Below are 19,429 nucleotides of genomic sequence, written 5' to 3'. Positions count from 1 at the left end.
TTTATTTATTGTTGGGGGGGGGGGGTGGGGGGTGTTGGAGCCTTAAGGTTTTTAACATAACCACTCGCCTTAGGCAAGATGTTTACCAGTCAATTACAAGCTGAAGACTCTGAGATAGACAGGAAAGTATCATTTATTTAATCCTGCCAACTACTCTATCTATCTATTATATAGTGCCTTTCATATCTATCTATCTATCTACCTATCTATCTATCTAGTCCTGCCAACTACACTATCTCCCTCTATCTATTATATAGTGCCTTTCATATCTATCTAATCCTGCCAACTATGCTATCTATCTAATCCTGCCAACTACACTATCTATCTCTCTATCTACCTATCTCTCTATCTAATCCTGCCAACTACACTATCTATCTAATCCTGCCAACTACACTCTCTCTCTTTCTCTCTATTATATAGTACCTTTCATATCTAATCCTGCCAACTATACTATCTATCTATTATATAGTACCTTTCATATCTAATCCTGCCAACTACTTCTATGTCTCTCTCTCTATTATATAGTGCCTTTCATATCTATCTAATCCTGCCAACTATGCTATCTATCTAATCCTGCCAACTACACTATCTCTCTTTCTCTCTATTATATAGTGCCTTTCATATCTATCTAATCCTGCCAACTACACTATCTCTCTTTCTCTCTATTATATAGTGCCTTTCATATCTATCTAATCCTGCCAACTATGCTATCTATCTAATCCTGCCAACTACACTATCTATCTCTCTATCTACCTATCTCTCTATCTAATCCTGCCAACTACACTATCTATCTAATCCTGCCAACTACACTCTCTCTCTTTCTCTCTATTATATAGTACCTTTCATATCTAATCCTGCCAACTATACTATCTATCTATTATATAGTACCTTTCATATCTAATCCTGCCAACTACTTCTATGTCTCTCTCTCTATTATATAGTGCCTTTCATATCTATCTAATCCTGCCAACTACTTCTATGTCTCTCTCTCTCTTATATAGTGCCTTTCATATCTATTCCTGCCAACTACTCTGTCTGTCTCTCTCTCTCTTTCTCTTATATAGCATCTTTCTTCCATCTAAGATAGTGTCGTCGGTTGAGGGTAAGGCGGGAGGCAAGAAGAAATGCTGAGATGCCAACTGTGCCAACCCCACTTACTTGCATAATTAAGGAACTAAAATTAGCAAGCGCCTGATAGCGCATCAGAATAACAAAAGCAAGTTATCCATTGGCTGAGAGTCTAAAGGCTGTCAGGAGCTCCGTAGCGCGGGGGACTCGTTTCCTGAATGAGACGTCACCTTCCAGGATTGTGTTGCTTTTATAGCTCCTGGACTGGAAGCGGTGGGATCATTGAGTTGTGCGCACAAGAGAGACAGGAGAGTCAGTAATTGCGCCCCCGTGTGTCCTGGGTTGGTAGTGCTTACCTCTGACGAGCATGCGTAGGTGGATGGATGGATGGATGGATGGATGGATGGATGAAAGGTGTTATATAAGAGAGAGACAGACAGATGAAAGGTGAACACTTTCACAATTTCACCCAACTTGACGCAATGCGAATTCAGCGGGGTTCGGTTCTGGTGGTGTCTCAGATGGCAACGTTCTGCGTGTTGAGAATTTCCCTGCACTCTGTACACAGAACAACGGCACCTCTAGCACGTGTGTCAGTCTCTTCTATAGCACCTTTCGTGTCTTGTTTCTACTCCTGTTGATTAGCACATCCCAGCTCTACCCGGGACAGTAAAGACCCAGCGACCGATAAATCGCCAGTCCACATGACAAGTCACGACCCGCTCGACAACACCTCTGTCAGTCTGTCTCTTTTTCTTTTTTGTTTGTTTGTTTCTTTCTCTCTTTTGTGTTTTCTCGTTTCCTTGCGGTACAATCTGCCTCACAATATGCCGCAGTTATTTTTAGCCTCGGATGCTAATTATAAGTTGAGATCATCAGCAGCGATTCAGGAAGCCACCTGGAATGACAGCAGCTGACATTTTTTTTCCTAAGCCACTGAACGCTTGGCAACTGTTTCTCCGTCCTGGTAACCGTCTTGTTTCGGCTCCACCGTTTGCCTTTGTTGAAATGAATATCGGCTTTTTCTTCATACGCTTGCCATGTTACCTTTTCAGCTTCAACCGCAGCAGCAAAGCAAAATCTTTTTGTTCTTCACACACATCTGCTGCACGGAGGTGCCATCTGGACGCTCTCGTCTAGGATCTCAAGTAGCGCGGATGGCACAGATGAGTTCTTGGGTGTTTTCTATCTTCATCTTCTTTCTAACTTCACTGGCTTCAGATCGCTCACCCGACGGTACAGTGAGGGGTCAGTTTGGGTGGTCGGGCTACCAAAACAAAAGACCAAGCAGTGCAAGTGAGAACCGCTGGCCACTTTTAGAACATCTGGACGAGAACAGCCCAGCAGAGCTTGCCAATCCTCTAAAATGACATCGTCGAGTTGTGAAGGTCCCTGAGGTCCTACTGTCCACCACACTACTTGGTCACTCATTCTCTGTCCTAACGAATTTACTCTTCACAAGTTTCCATCGGTGTCCCCATGTTGACCTCATTTTAAAGTCATCGTCTCGATTCACTGGACTAATTCCCTTCATCCTTTTGCACACCTCAATTGTGTCTCCTCTTCATCTCTGTAAAGACTCAGCTCTCTTAATTTTTCCTCATCACTCATCCCCTGTAGTCCTGAATCAGCTCAGTTGCTCTTCTCTGGATCTTCTCTAGTGCTGCTATGTCTGGTGGGCCCAAAACTACACCCAGGACTCCAGATGAGGCCTCACCAGTGTGTTATAAAGCCTAAGCAGAACGTCCTGGGACTTGTACTCCACACATCAAGGCGCTATATAACCTGGCACTCTGTTAGCCTTCTTAATGGCTCCTGAACACTGTCCCATTCCAATTCTGAATCACTTCTAGGCACTGCCCCCTGCTGGTCACCACTCTTAACATCACCCAATTCTGATGAAGTTCCTCACGCCCTCTGCTTCCTGTGTCTGAGCCAATTCTGCCGCCTGACCCGCCGCTTCTTTTACTTTGATGCCCTCCCTCTCATGTGGCACCTTATCAAAAGCTTTCTGAAAGTCCCAATAAATCGTATCGTCTGCTCCACTTTGGTCATTCCCGTTGTTTGCTTCCTCGTCCAATTCCAGCCTGTTAGTAAAACACGGCCCCCCTCTCTTCTGACCCCACGCTGCCTGCTCTGTAAATCTCCTGTTCTTGCCGTTCTGCTCCGTCTCATCCCTCCTTTCGTTTTCCTGTGATGCACGTTAAGCTTGTCGGCCTGCAGTCTCTACTCGGATCTGGCCGGTCCCCCTTTCTTATAGAACGGGATAATATTTGCCATTTTTTGCGCTGTAACTTTCTAAAGCTGTGCGTCAAGCCTCTATCTGTACTCCCTTCACTCCTATTGTTATCTGCTCCTTGTGATTTATGTGATCTTAGCCCATTTAATCCACACCACTCTTCTCTCTCTACCCTTTCCAGATCACTCAGGACCTCCTTAGCAGTCCCTTTCATCGCTGGGAGGTCATCCTCTTCCTCACACGTGAAGAACTCCCAAAAATGCAAGTTTGCGATTTCCGCTAATTCCGACTGTTTTAAATAGCCACTCGACCACAGGCTGACACGTCAATATCAGAAGATCCAAATTCAGTTTCTGATCTTAAATGCCTCCCGATGGCTCAGATTAACTGCTAAGTTTGAAAGGGCAAAGTTCACAAGGCCCGGGGATGGATTTAATGGCCGTCAAAGTCAGAAGCAAAATCAAAGACATGCTGGTACAGAATTAGGGTGCCCTGATTCTAACAGACCCGTGTCACGGAGGGCCTTAGGTAACTGCAGTCATAAAAGCTGAGCCGGTCAGGAGACTTCATCTCGTGACGGCGGCCACAACAGGCCATGAGTCAGATGATTGTGCAAGTTGAACGTTTCTGCAGATAATGAGGATTATTGTTTGACAGCGAACAGAAGGGGAATGAAAGGGTCCCTGGCGTAACAACGTGTCCCCGAGACCGGCCGAGGACGTTCTGCAGCCGAGACTCAGACACACATTGTTCTGCTCTTTAGGGTCCCGAGTGACTCTCGTGGGCACCGTCTGGGTCAGTTCACTCCTTCACGGATTTCCAGTTCAAGTTTGGCGTCTCCTTTTGTTTGTTGTTTGTAAAAAATAAAAATAAGTATGGCCTTGAAGTACAAGCTGAGGTCGCTCCTGTGATGGCTCCAAGGGACATCCTTTAGTCCACAGACGTGTAGAAGCCCTGAGATATGAACAGATTGACGATACCAGTGTGAACGTCGCTCTACGCCCCTGTCGAGTCGTCTCATTACGTTCACCTTCTTTAGACTGAAGCGGTGATGACAGCTTAAGAGTCTCCTTGTCATCAGATTGAAATTCCTTTGCATGGGGTACATTTGGGGGACCTGCGCCCTCATTGGACAGGACAAACGTCTGTGAAGTCACTGTCACCACACGGTCGTTTTTACTGTGGATTTGCATGGGATGAGATATTTCTGGGAAAATGACAGCGGTAGATATGTCCGCCGTGGTTATGCAGTGTTGTCACCTCAAAACAGACACACGCGTCATAGCTACGTAGCCAATACCCTTAACAAGGAAGCAATCATGACGTCACCTGAAGTAAGGGGTGGTCTGAAACTCTGTGCTTCATCTCAGTTTACGATGACCAGCGTCACCAAACCCAGTCTGAGCAAATGTCCTTTAGTCAAGGAGTCTTTCAGAGGTCGAGACAAAATGTCGTGAATGGTCTGAACACCTGAAACGTCAGTACAGGGGCTGCATTGAGCACAACAGATGAAGTGGTGTGGACCCCCAGTGTCTCGATGTAGAAGGTTACCTAAAGATGCTACAAGACCTTCAATAAGAATTCTGCAGTTGGAGCTCCTCGTCCACAAACCTGTCCACTTGACCAACGTGGTGTGAATCCGTTTGAAGAGGTTTGACGCCCGTCACGTTCTTCAGCTGCCTCCACTTTTTCAAGAACAGACGGAAAATAAAAGCATTTCAAGAGGGACGATCTCAATGCGTAAGGAGTGTTCGGCTCACCATCTCCTTCCAGGTCCTGGTCGATAGGTGGCACTGCAGGCCATGGCCTGAACAGACGGCCCACTAGAAGCCTGCACTGCAATCGTCTCTTCAGCTCTGCTGTAGTCGTCTTCTCAACTTTCAGACAAAGAAAAACAATGAATTCCCAGTGCCCGTCAGTTGAGACTCCAGTGCTGGGTAGTTGGCACACACTGGGCTCTGCGCCCTCCCATCCTGTCATTGACTTAAGTGGGACAAGCAAATGGAAACAGAGGGGCACCTCGGGTGGCATCCTAAGGACTTCAGGTCAGTTCCCAGACCCAAGTGCTGCTGCATCACATCTCTGATGTCCTTACACACACGTGTGTGCCAACTTACTGACCAACTGTCAAAGGGCACATGAGAGTCCATTCGGTCGAGTCCTGAGATGGGCTGGTGCTGCTGTGCCCACTGGCACTGAGTCAATGCATCTGCGTGGTCCACGTCTGGGTCTGGAGGCAGGAGCCTGTCCCAGTGATTATATTATTTTATATTATATAATATTATATTATATATTCAAGCTCTAACCTGTTTAAGCCAATGTAGGACCAATGGAGGTTGGGAGTTTCTAGAGCTTATCTTGACAGGAATGAACCCACTGGGCCAACGTGGAGTGGACATCACAGCGAGTGTGTGAAGATGTGGGAGCAAAACTGGAGGACACACAGGAAGGACATGCAGACTCCCCACAGGCAATGATGGGCAGCAAGATTTGAGCTGAGGATGTTGGATCTGTGTTACGTTATCCATCCATTTTCCAACCTGCTATATCCTAACTACAGGGTCACGGGGGTCTGCTGGAGCCAATTGTGTTACGTTATCCATTCTGTAATCCACTCTTACAGCTGAGGGGCACAGATAGCCAACATCTACTCAAGCACCACTAAGCACAAGGTAGGAGCCCTCCATGGATATATTATTAACTATTAAATTATATTACTAGCTATGCTACCTGTCAAAGTTGGGTTGAACTCTAAGTAATGTACACCTCAGCATATTCAGTGTCAACGTTTGCAGTCCACCACATATAGGAATGTGTTTTAATAATAATAATAATAATTCATTACATTTATATAGCGCTTTTCTCAGTACTCAAAGTGCTATCCACAGAGGGAGGAACCGGGAAGCAAACCCACAATCTCCCACAGTCTCCTTACTGCAAAGCAGCGGCACTACCACTGCGCCACCTGTGTTTTATTCTGTATGTAGTAATAAAATGCCTTGCAAATTCCAACAGGTGGCACATCACAAACATTATCACTGCCACACCAACGGGCATATGAGTCATGGCAACCAAATGGACACACAGATCCTTTAATTAAGGTGGACATAAATTATTTGAGATATTCATTTTCTCTTTCACTTTCTCCGGTTAGAGCCACAGAGAGTCAGCTTCATTGAGGTGAAGATGAAAATAGACCCTGGACAGGGACCCCCGGCATTGTATTGTATATCATATTAATAATAATAATAATAATTCATTACATTTATATTGTATATCAATCCTTTATCAGACAGGCTGTATTTATACGTGGACATAGAATCCCAGTCCAGCTGCACTGTAATGCTTGCTTTATAACATAAATTCTCCATCCTAACATTTTTCGGATGTGTTACAGGACACCTGGAGCCCACCCCGGCTGGGACATTTGTAATGAAACAAGTGAGTTTAGCAATGGAAGGGGGATTTAAATCACACCAGTTCAAAATGGATCCTAGCTTTTAGCAGCCCCCTTACTTGGATGCCCAACTCTTCTTCTAACGTAACTTTGTCATTTCGAGTGGAGTTCTTCGAGGATTCGCACGCAGTCGCTTTTTGATTTGATTTCATTAAAGTGTGACCCCCGATGTTCCTTCACGTTTTCTCCAGCGCACGTCCCGCTGTCTCCGCTCGAGGGCCACACGGCGATGACGAGCTGAGCCGCGACATGCGCTGATTATTTTGGGGAGTAGGGACCTGAAGAAAACTAGGACCTAAAACAAGATAAAAACGGGGACTGAATTCAAAGTAAATAGAAAGAGCTTTTAATTTCTTACAGCATTTATGTTTGCCTCAAACACAGACGAGCAAACATGCGTGAAACATTGAAATGCCCTGAAAATCTGAAAAGACTCTACAACACCAAAACGTGCGCTCATTCATTGAATTTGCACTGTGGCGACATCTTGTGGACAAAGTGAGGTTTTGCAAGAACTCAAAAGATGAAGCCGTTTACAAATGGGTCGTTACAGAGAATAACGTTAAAATGTCACCTGCATGTGCCAGTCTGAGGTTGCCACTCTCCGGTGTCTGTCTTTGTTACATGAAAAATCTTAGACAATTTTATATGATTTTGTTAAATTTCAAAAGCTGCTATCACTTCACCCACAGTTTTCTCAAACTTACCATTCTAATTGTAACACATTGTCTACTCTTTGCTAGATGCTGTAGCAGACAGCCTTGATATTCAGACCTGAAGAATTCTGCACAGCTCCCTAACGCCACTGCAGAAGGACAAAGCTAACCTCCTGCCGTAAAAGGGACTTATTTTTGCCCAATCTGCAACTCTCAAGACTATTTCATACAACACCAGTTACTTCAGCACCCCTTTTAAAACTTTTCTTCTTAATTCTCTTCAGATGCATTTGTTCCAATAACGTGATGTGTATATAAAACAACCGATGAAGCTCTGTATGTCAATTTCAGATATTAAAAACGAAATTTTGATTTACAGTGATTACAAAGTATTTCCATATTAAACTCCAAAAATATATACAAAACATTAAGGCAATTATCACACAAATGATAAGGTGGCAACGCTGAACCAAGTTAATGTCCCTTCCATGGAGGTAGAACTTTTGCTTTGTTTGTGCAGTTGTAAGTAGCAGGAGGAGGTTTGTATCTAACTGTATTGTATTTTTAAATTACACAGAAACAGACAGGACTAACGCTGAACCACAACACTTTGGTTACTAAAACTAACCTACGATTGACCACTTTGGCCCAACTTGCTTTAAACTTAATACACCATTAGAATATCTTACTTTTAAAATGTTGAAGCAGTAATTACCCTGTGAAGCTTGTAAAGTGTTGTCATATTCTATCAAAAATGTGCACACTGGTGTTAAAGAAGCAGTGCATAGGAAGCTTATTTCAACAAACCCCAAGTGCGGAGTGTACAATTACAAACTCTCCCTTCACTAAAAGCAACGTCAAAATCAAAAGTAGTTTGCTCCTTTGAATCAGGGTCACCACCACTGCTGCTGCACAAGGTACAGGGCTAGCAGATGGGAGCGTTTATCCATTTCCTAAATTACTTTGTCCAACTGAGGATTGTGAGATGCTGAATTCAAAATTAAGAGTTACTAGTACTATTGTGTTAAAGCTGTGATATGGAGTGTGGTTTGTATTTTTAGGATAAGTCTGTCCTTGATGTAAGGCACTGACATGTTTACATGATCGCCCCTTAGGGAACACATACTTGATTTACAATACAAAAATAAATCAGGTACTTAAGGCCTAACAGACCCATGGCACCTGTGAACCCACATATACAGAATAAAATGAAATAAATAAAATTCTATGTACAGTACATCTTTACACATTATTCACATTAACGCATTCCAAGAATCAGTTTGCTTTTTGTATTGTAATTTTTCTCCATTTCATCCAGGACTCTGGCTTGAAGATTTGCTGCTTGTAGTCGCTTTTTTAGTTCTTCACATTTATCTTTAGTGTGAGTAACGTTGTCCCTGGCACCTTCTAACATTTGATTCTCTTTTCTGTCTGCTGCAAAGTGAACTTTCTTCTTGCCAATGGAGTTAGTCACGTATTCATCTGGAACAGGGAGGAAAAAACAAATAAATGAGCACTGCTGCAGCGGTCACATGCTTACAAATAGATATCTACCACTACAACGACTTAGCAAGAGAAAATCGAAAGTTATTGACACATCACTGCAACCAGCTGATGTTTTAATGTTAAGAGTTGGTGAAGTTAACAAAATGAAACAGGCAAAGGCGAGGGAGGGAATAGGAGCAAGGCTGCAGTGTCAAAAGATCTAAAATTCATTAAAATACATGCAAAAAAAATTACTGAAGGATTTGGTAAAACAAATTTATTTACAAAAAAAAGAAGCTTTTATTAGAGTTGGTTTATAGAAAAATGTTTAGGAAATATATACAAGAAAAAAAATAATCTATTTAAAATGAATTCTTAATAGGACACATTCCAGAAAATGTGCGACAAACTGAATATATTCAAAGCTATGAAATGAGCAGTAATAAAATCATAAAGCTGAAAGCTCGGAGGACACAAGGTTATCTGTTTGAGGGTTCCAAAGGCCTCCTCTTCAGTTGCATACCTATCACATTAGAAAAGGCAGGCGTCAAAAATGGCCGCTGTTTTAAAAGCGTGTAGTTCTTCATCAAGTTCTCAGCCCTGTTTTGAAAGTAACAAACAAAAATGTGTAAAGTTTAAATCAGATTTAAAAATAAAAATAAATGTCCTTCAGTTTAAGAAAAAAAAAAAAAAAAAACCACACAGACACACCCAGCAAGACAGAAAAATTAATCCACTTCCCACAATTCCATTTCATTAGACAAAGCTACATTGCTAAATATGGTAACGACTATGGACTAGCAAAGGGGAAATTGAGCTTTAAAATTTTTTGTATATATTATTATATATAAAAAAGCTACCAACTGCTTCATGTTTATTGAAGACCTTTACAATAACACTGTGGGAAATTATTAAGAGTGGATTTAAAAGTTTTACTCCCTAATTTGCCAAGGACAAAATTATTTCACATAGACTCCACAAAACAAGCAATACAGCCTATTGCATTCAAGTTGTTTATACTTAAGTATAAAAGGAATTAAAATCTGAAGCAGGAAAAAAAGGTGATTGCACTGTACAAAAGTCAAATTTACACTATGGAATTGTATATTAAAATTCAGTTGACGTGAATTAGTTTACTGCTGTATCTTTATTCCCCACAGACTGCATAAAAATATTTTAAAAGGTCAACTAGGTTAAACAGCAATGCCTTTGGTAACAATTAACACACAGTATATACTTTTAGTCTAAATAAGACAGAAATCCTTAACTATCATACTGGTCACGTCCTTGGTCTTAGAACCACATCTATACATGTAGAAGTACCAACTCCAGTAAAAATCATACCTTTCAAGTTTATCCTCACATAGCCTCTCTCGAAGACAAAGCTCATGCTCTCTCTCTGAAAAAGATACGTAATTTGATAAATGAACACAAAGTCAAAAAATGTTGCTTGGAACAGGTCTATCCGAGGCTGGAAGTGGAGCTGTGGTGTTGGCAACACCGTAAAATATTTCAGAGGGTATGGAAACAAAATGTGGTAAGAAAACAGCAAGATTATCGAAAATCTTAAATTGCACTTTAATTTTTTGTAGAAACTTTGGTAGATTTGCACAAATATAGTAATTGTTGGGAATTTCTTTTGCTATTATTATGAGGCACGGTCTCAACTAGGCCTTTATGAAGCAAATCAGTTAAGAAGAAGAGGTTACATCGAAGTACTGTCATTTTCCAGATGCATGGTGGAATACACTACCACTCTAATTGGCAGAAGTGTGTATCAACACAAGGTGGTGCACTGCAGAAGGTACTCTTCTAAATTAGAGAAGAGATTTGCCCACTTTTTCCACACCAGTACTTTATACTGTAGGGTCACAGTCAGAGCCAATTTTGGCAACCCTTATACCCATGACACTTGTATAAAGGTAGGGTTAGAAAATGGGTAGAATCAAGTGATTTATCTGAAATTAAAAGTTGGCAATAAGGGCAACACGCAAAAAGTAAATTAACCCATGGAAAAGACAAATAAAGATTGTGCGATTTTTTTTTATATTATACACACACACACACACACGCGAGAGATAAGCACACTCCTTGGTATAAGACTGAAAGCTAGAGAAGGAAAAATTTACTAGAAACTTTAAATCAAGAAATGGCAGAGCATTTGCTTTAAAAAACACCCACACACACCCCATAACTCACGTTCAAGCCTTTCCTCTCGCTCTTTCAATGCTTGTTCTCTTTCCTGCAACTGTTGCTCTTTAAGTTTTAGTTCCGAGGCAGAAGATTCAGACGGCAGAGGTTTCTCATAGTCCGACGATTTCCTCCTGTTCTTCTCATAATTTTTCTGTTCATCTGCAACAATTCCTGCTATCAGTGAATTCTGGATGATGGCTTCAACTGAAGGTCTCAAGTAATCCTGTAGAAAGAACAAATGTTCAAGTATATGGTTGACAAAAAAAAAAAAAAAAAAAAAGCAGCTATACAAATTTTAACGAACCTTTAAATTCAGCATTCGCGTAATTAGAGTACTCAATCCCTCAGAGTATCTGTATGGAATGCGGCGGAATTTTCCCTCCCTTATCTTTTCAGCCAAGTCTTTTTGATTATAAGCTGTAAATGGAGGCCTACAAAAAGAAATGGATATGCAAGTATTCTAATGTTGAGCAAGAAAAGATTGATTCAACAGAGTTCAAAGCACAGAAATGAAAACTGAAAAAAAAAAGGTATGTGCAAAGATTAATAGGATGACAGATAAAGGCATAAAAGCAAAACTGTTACCCAAGGGTTTCTACACAGGTACCTTGAAAACATGTCAGTATACATTTAATATGACAGACAGGTCTGTTAGATGGATTTCTCTTTAATTCAGACTTTAAAGCAAAACTTTGGGGCAGGACTTTAAATTCAAAGCTTAGACCAGAAGTTCAATGTTCAGTCCTCTGATGCTGCCATTTGCAGGTTGTTGTTCCAACCAATTTCTTAGTCGGTGATTGTTACCTTGTAGCAGTGCTACCTTTAATTAGATTTAATTAGCCTGTTTTTTCCTTTTCTTTTGCATTTAGAAAAGTGCAGAAGTGTCAGATTTACACTTACAAGAAATACTTTTTTTTTTTTAATTCACTTTTCTGCAGAGTTTGCTTTAATCATATCTAAGTAGAGAAATAATATTGAGCATGACAGACAATAGCACAAATGACTCTGAAAGGAGCAGCTTCTTCAGCATTATCCACTTGTGAGTATTAGTAAATAATTGTCTAAATCAGAAAAAAAAAAATTATATACACACACACTTTTAAATTTCTGCTTCCTGAGGGCTGAACATTGAGGACCACCATTTTAGATAAAAAAAGTCATGGCATAAGACATGCACACAGATTGCAAGGATAATACTTTAACATGGCACAAAACCCCATAAAGCATCCTCTTCATTGACAAGCATTACAGGCAGTCATTAAATAAAATGAGCATGTAAAATTAAAAACGAGTTCAGGACATGTAAAACTAGAACTACATATTGAACTGTATTTTGAAATATGGCTATACGCTAATTTTGCGTGAATCTGTACATTTAGTATTGTCCAAATCATTTTTTTTTTTTTTTTTTTTTATGTAAAAAGGAGCATATCTGCAAAATACATACGACAATGCACACAGCTCATACAGCAAGCAGCCAAGTGACCAAATATCCGACTTCTCATTGTAGGACATCCGATTGATTTGTTCCTGTAAAAAGAAAATGGACAAGCAGAAGCAATTACATTAATAACGAACAAACTAGGTAAAAAACACATGGTTTTCACATTAAAAGGTTCTATAACACATTTTACAGACAGTCTTCCCATAACTCAGTTTAAAATACACTCTGCTAAAACACATTTATCAGTTACACAATTAGGTTCCTGGATCAGATCATTTTTTGTTCCAACCAAAGGTTGCCGCAAATTAAATTCTAACCCCTCTTCCATCCCCCAAAAAAAAAACAAAACACACCACTACACACCCATGCAAACCTATACATTTAAGCAAAGTCCTCTGTCTCTCTGCAAAGGATTACTCCTTATACAGCATGAGATGGGGCACCCTATCAAGTTACTGCCCAGTTGATAAAGTACTTGAATGACGCATCTACCCTGTGCTTCCAAGGTCGCAAAATTGGTTGGTAGAAACAATCTAATGCATGGCCGAACCCCGAGCTTTAACTGCAATTCTTTTAAATATATTATACATTACCTGTGTTACCAAATCATACTCACAGGAGACATGTAGTATGGAGTTCCCACAAATGTTTTTGCAAAACTGGTATCATGATTAAGAATTCTGGCTAGTCCAAAATCTCCTAGTTTGACATTCTGCTTGTAGTCAAGAAAGATATTAGCTGGCTTCAGATCTCTATGAAGGACGACATGGCCTCCATCACTCCTTCTGTGGCACTCTTTCAATGCAAGACTTAATTGTGCTAGAACCTTAATGATAAACTCTTCATCTAAATATTTCCTAGAAAGAAAGAAAAAAAAAATTAATGATTTACAAACTACATTTATAACATGCATAATTACGGTATTTATAAGTTATTGTGCCATTAGTCTAACATGGTTAATACTGTGTGGAAACAACTAAACAGACTAACAGAACTTTACTCTGAGCAGGAAATCAAGTGGAGAGACAAGTAGGCCAGCACCATGTTTGTGCGCAGCACTGAACTTATAACCTGATCATTCACCTTGAAAGAAACGAGAGCTTAAAAATGAGCACTTTGTGTTGTGCTGCTGCATGCACTTCAGCATAAAGGATTTTAAATTTTTATTCTGGTGTTGGCAGATGTATATAAATGTAATTAATTATTACTATTATTATCATTATATTGTATTAGTTCACAACAACACTTTAAAATTCTGAAAATTCTTAAGTCCATTTCTAGTGAATGGTTCTCCTAAATAGCACTATTTCCTTTGTTGAAAACCAAAAGACTTTTTATAATCAATGTGTTAAACACTAAACTATTTTCAGCAAGATAGAAAAATACCGTAGAACAAACATTAGGCCCACATGCACCATACAATATCTACTTACCAATTTTGTTTCAGAACATCTACTACTGTGGCTTTAACACTTGAAGCAACCAAAAATAAAATTAGGAGGAGAATAACTAGAGAACGAAACCAGTCCTCATCAACAGCTTTACTCACATGCGAGATACGGTTTTCCTCAAACATACTTATATTTCTACAGCATAACTGAATATGCAGTCCTACAGACTTGCAGGTTTATTTAAAATGGTCCCATGGGAGTAAAGTGTGAATATACCCTGAATGCTCCTCCAAGGCTGCTTCATGTCCTGGACTGGATTTTACCAGGATAGGTTTTAGTTCCCTATGACCTTAAGTGCATTCACACATTCTTCTTTGTCATGGTGTCCTGGTAATAACATTTTGCATGCTGGTTGGACATACAAGAAAGAATTTCACTGTATGCCATACAATGTAACAATATTGCTACAAAAAATAGACTGCTTTATAGCCAAATACATTTGTTTATCATACAAACCTCTCTTTAATACATCTAGTAATGAGACTGGCAAGGTCTCCTCCTTCACAGTGCTCCATTACAATATACAGCGTTGTATTTGTCCGGTCAATAATCCGGTCATAATAGCGAACTATATTGGGATGACGGAGCTCACGTAGTAGGTTAACTTCTGAGACCAGCATTTGCTTCTCTGATTCAGTCATTGTGCCGTAGTCCAGTTCCTTCCAGACCAGAATCTTTAGATTTTGGGAAAGGAATTAAATATAATTTAGTATCTTATCTCTATGGCACAACACAGAAAAAAAAATTAATTACAGCATGTAAAATTTATGCACATTACATAGCCATTCTTGTTTTTCTTAGACCATTTTAAGTATGCTTTCAATTACAGTTTAGTCTTTAAACAAGTGACAAAATGAAGATTGTCAAATATTGAAACCAAACATAAGTGGTACAGACACACACAAATATGTAATAAATCATTGCAACATATGCTGTAAGCCATGCAATGCCATAGCAAAGCCAGTGAGACAAATCATTGTAAATGACACTCAGTGGATTATAAACTTTAAAAAAATGCTGTGAAATTTCAGAAGAGCAAAGATCACCATTTTTTGTTGCAATTATCTTCTTGAATTTAAACCAGTTTCTGCCAGTAGATGAACATTTCAAATAATCAATGATTCTCGCTTTGTGTTCACTTTTCATGTTTCAATATACTAATTAATGTTATTACCAAAGAATTTTAAATGCCTTTTAATCAAATGTCAAAAGGTTGTAGTGTTTAAAATTTACACCAAACTAATTAAAATAATTTTCTTTAGTCTGAGGTGCAGGCATTAGTAAATATTAAATCCCCTCATTTTTTTCCCCTCCACCAACTTAGCTGTTTTAACTGAAAACAGAAAAGCAAAAACTACCCTAATTACACTCATCTTTATGCCATATCAGCTGCTGTATTGAATAAGAAAAAGGAGAAAACTGTTAATGATTAAAAGTAGTAAGAAAAAAATGTATGCAATATTAAATCTGTAGAGATTTTCTGAAAATTGAAGGATTAGAAATTACATGAGAAAATATTGTGCCTGGAGGTTTAATTATGTTCAATAAATGCAAGAATAAAACCCAAGAACAACAAGCCATCTTAAAACACACACACACACACAAATTTACACCAAAGGTGTGTTGGGAAATTACAGCCAGAGAAGAAAAACTTCAGGGGAAGTTTGTGGGCTTCTAAATTTTGGCTTGTCTTGCCATTTCATAGCTAAACCTTTAAATTAAAATGAAACATAAGCAAGAACTCAGATTTCCACTTAATTTTCTTTTCTAGAAGGAGTACTGTAAGCTGTTGAAGGGCTTCTGTAAAATGCCATACATCCCCCTGGGGTCAAATAAAGTTCTGTATATCTAAAAAGAGTTCTGGAGAGCAGTTTTCAAATCTACTGAATCCAATTCAAGGGCCACATTTGCAAGGGAGGGTACCCTGGAAGCCCTGGTCACTGGTTTGTCACATTGCCTACTTAAGCACTTTCTCAAACTGGGACCAATTTAGATTCACTGGTTAACTTGGTGGGAGGAAAAACACAGGCATGGGGAGAACATGCAAAAACTATCACGTTGTGGGCCTAGAACCCAGGAACCCGATTTCTTGAGGTTTTTGGTACTACACATACAGTATGTAGAAAAGATGATGGCTGAACGTTTAATGACTCCGTAAACAAGCTTTATCACTTACAGTACACACCGTGTTGAAGCATTAAGGAGTACAGCAAGACGACCAACATAAATTGCGTACGAGCACCGGCAGTCAAATCAGAAATATCGAGCAGGTCTGGTGTTTCTATGCGTTCTACACATACAGCCAGTTCCAGTAACAAATGGTGGAGATAAATACTTTAAAGTGTATACTTAACGTACATTGACCATATACTGTACAAGGCAAGCGAGGTTTTCTCTAATAATGCAGATAGAAGAGACGCAGATGTGAATTAAAATCCCGCTGCGCTTGTGCTTGGTGTCAAGGGACATCGCCAGCTTTTAACAGTCAATTATGTCGAAAGAGAACTTAACGGTTAACCCCAGGAGGAAACAGACGCCAGTGAACGGAATACGGCACAGATCTGCAAGGGAGATCACGAGTACTGGTAACGTCAAGCGCTTCCTAGTGGTGTCAAAAAGGGGAAAGACGCTATCCAAGTGGGAGATCAGCCCCTCGATTCCATACGCAGTGAAGGGGAGACTCATTCTCCGCGTTTTCGTTTTTAAAATGCTTGGTCGTTCCACACTTTGCATTTAGGGGTAACGCAGAGGTACACCTATGGTGACAGGTTGTAGAGTTTTTACAGTTAAACCCTGCAAAACAAGAACAACAATTACAAGACCAACGATCATTAAAACCCCTTTGGGCACAACGTGCCAAAACAACATACGGTGCCAACAGAAGATCACGCAACGGTTCCAGCCTGCACAATTACGAATGAATACGATCTGTAAGGCGACTGCTGCTACTGTACCTTGAAGGGCGCACTTGCGCCATTATCTGCGTTAACAAAAGCCAATTAAAAGCCATATACTGTACCACCTTGCCATCCGACTTTCGACGTATCTTTTGACACTTTCCGTAAGAACCAGAGCCGATAGTGAACAGGACTTCATAATCTTCAACCCGAGATGGCATTTCCTTAACACGTTTCCAGAAGAACCAACCGAAAAATACTAAACAGCCTTTCTCGCCGTTTATCACCCAGAAAACCACTGTTCTCAAAACGTTGCCTCAGGTTTGTGCTTTTCGTTTCAACGTTTCTTCTAAAATTTCTCCCATGGATACACAACACGGCAACTCGGCCGGGCACGCCAAACTTTAAAAGTGGTGCCTCAAATACTCAGTTCTCATTGGCCGACTGGAGGATCAAACACTCCGCGGATTGGCTGAAAGCGGCAGCGGGCAGACGCCTCTTGCTGTTTCTAGGCAATGAGAGACCGCGAAATGAGAGCGGGCATTTAAAGGCGAGGATCCTGTTAAAGGCGAAGGTTGCCGCTCTTCATTGTTTTTGCCGACAGTGTGATTACACAAACGTAAGTATCTTACGTAGCCATGTTTGTTTACAGTAAGTCACTACAGATATTGTGCACGAACGAACTAACTAGAGCAATGGTTGACTTCGAGGTCTGTGTGAGTTTTTCATTGAAGTCCAAACGGTACGCCGTCGGGGAGTTGCTTGTGAATCGATGAATGCCACCGACTAGTTTTCTGGTTTCGCCACATTTTTGTGTTTATAAGTCTGGTTGCAACATGAGAGCAGCTTACTTCTTTTACTACTGCATTCACAGAAAACAAAACCTCTCGTTAATTACAGGTTTTGCTGTACAGATTGCATTTTCAAAATTTGCTTTAATTCCCAGTAAGATGCGCCCCTTTTAAACAAATGTATTAATCCCGATTGACACGATTAAGAGTAATAGGAGAGATGGCCTTGGCCGTGAAAGGTAGGTTTTATTGTACACGATGTAATAACATGTATTCTTACAGCACGTTTTCATACGAAGAATTTAACTTTACAAGATATCCAAGGGGGAAAAAAGAAATTAAAAATAGACAATGGAAACGATTAAATGGCATTCCAAAATTAGTAATCAAGAATAAATCAATATGCACGGATATACAAGTCGTTGAACTGAGCTGGAATGTTTCCTACAGACTAGTGACTGCAGTACATTACAAAGAACTGAGAAAACGACAATGAATAAATCACTAAATGTTATTCATTTTCTGAATTACCCCTTGGGATTAATAAAATCTATCTATCTATCTATCTATCTATCTATCTATCTATCTATCTATCTATCTATCTATCTCTATCTATCTATCCTAATTTCAACCGTTGTTTAACCATGACAGTGTCTTCATGTTAGATTCAACTCGCCGGTAAGACCGTTCAGGGTCAAACTTGATAACTTTGCCTACATTTTCCCCAATTAACAGCCAAAAAATGTAAGCATCCCATAATTTATACAGCTTCTAAAAAATAAAGATTATCATGTCTTTTGGGTCCAGTTTTGGCCCACTTTTGACTTCAATCGATTTGGAACATCATTTTGGGTAGTGTGTTTGTGCACAACCCATCGTAAATGCCATCTTTTTGCTCAGAAATGTTAAGACTTTTAGTAAAATAACCAAAGTTTAGAAAAAATGTTTCTAGTTTCACATTATTGCGCAGCTGCTGTACATTTTGAACGCTTCAAAGTTTTTCAGGTTGGTACTGCCCCACCTTTGACTTTATTGGATTTTACTCTCCATTTGTGGTAGTGCTGACCCCACTAACAGCAAGGTGGTTGGGGTTCACATCCCTGGACCTCCCAGAGTGGAGTTTTGCTTGTTCTCCCTGTGTCTGCATTGGTTACCTCCGGGTACGCCAGTTTCCTCACATGAGCTTGAGACTTGCAGGTTTGGTGGATTTGTAGTTCCACATTGGCCTGTGTGTGTGTGTGTCGGTCCTCGCGATCACCCCGTTATACACTGGTCCTCTGTCTAGGGATCATTTCTTCCTTGCACCCTTTACTTGCTGGGATAGACTCCAGCTTATGCCGCTGCCTTGCTCGGGATGTAGTAGGTTTGGAAATTTTAACGAATGGAATTTTGTTTACTTTCTGGAGGGTTTTTTAAGTGGTAATCCTGTTAGCTCAGAAATGTGAAGGTGTTTAGTAAAATTCCCTACCTTGATAAAAAGCAAAAAGCTTTCCAGTTGTCACATTTTTGTAATACTGCTGTACATTTTGAACTCTGCCATGTCCTTCAGGTCAATTTTAGCCCACCATATACTTTTGTTGGACTTTGGTTTTTAAAATTCAGAGGGTTTCTTTGTTCACAATCCATACAAACATTCAGCTCAGAACTCTGAAGGGCTTTAGTAAAGTGACCTGAATTAACAAAAAGAAAAGCCTTTTCTAAATGCCATATTTTGGTACGGCTGCCACACATTTTGAAAACTGCCATGT

At 40.1% G+C, this 19,429-nt stretch overlaps 1 protein-coding gene across 1 annotated transcript; it reads right to left on the bottom strand.

Annotated features, from left to right (window-relative positions):
- Positions 1 to 7,087: 7,087 nt before the first annotated feature.
- On the bottom strand, positions 7,088 to 17,395 carry nek2 (NIMA-related kinase 2). Its single transcript, XM_028820606.2, has 9 exons — positions 17,016 to 17,395; positions 14,450 to 14,667; positions 13,159 to 13,399; positions 12,546 to 12,628; positions 11,403 to 11,529; positions 11,105 to 11,321; positions 10,250 to 10,304; positions 9,429 to 9,505; positions 7,088 to 8,902 (listed from the first exon to the last, which is right to left on the bottom strand). Exons 1-9 carry the CDS (start codon positions 17,109 to 17,111, stop codon positions 8,679 to 8,681), a joined length of 1,338 nt encoding a protein of 445 aa, XP_028676439.1. The 5' UTR covers positions 17,112 to 17,395; the 3' UTR covers positions 7,088 to 8,678.
- Between the last annotated feature and the right edge of the window lie 2,034 nt (positions 17,396 to 19,429).

The sequence above is a fragment of the Erpetoichthys calabaricus genome, chromosome 15, assembly GCF_900747795.2.
Source record: "Erpetoichthys calabaricus chromosome 15, fErpCal1.3, whole genome shotgun sequence".
NCBI lineage: Eukaryota > Metazoa > Chordata > Cladistia > Polypteriformes > Polypteridae > Erpetoichthys > Erpetoichthys calabaricus.
The sequence above is the reverse complement of the archived record's forward strand: the minus strand, read 5'-3'. Positions and strand labels throughout refer to the sequence as shown.

What these genes read in the sequence shown, in the direction of transcription:
- nek2 (XM_028820606.2), bottom strand. Translation starts at nt 17,111, where the DNA reads ATGCCATCTCGGGTTGAAGATTATGAAGTCCTGTTCACTATCGGCTCT. An exon ending in CGCGAATGCTGAATTTAAAG is followed by an intron (nt 11,322 to 11,402) that starts GTTCGTTAAAAT and finishes TTCTTTCTACAG; the next exon opens with GATTACTTGAGACCTTCAGT. An exon ending in GCGAGAGGAAAGGCTTGAAC is followed by an intron (nt 10,305 to 11,104) that starts GTGAGTTATGGG and finishes TATCTTTTTCAG; the next exon opens with AGAGAGAGCATGAGCTTTGT.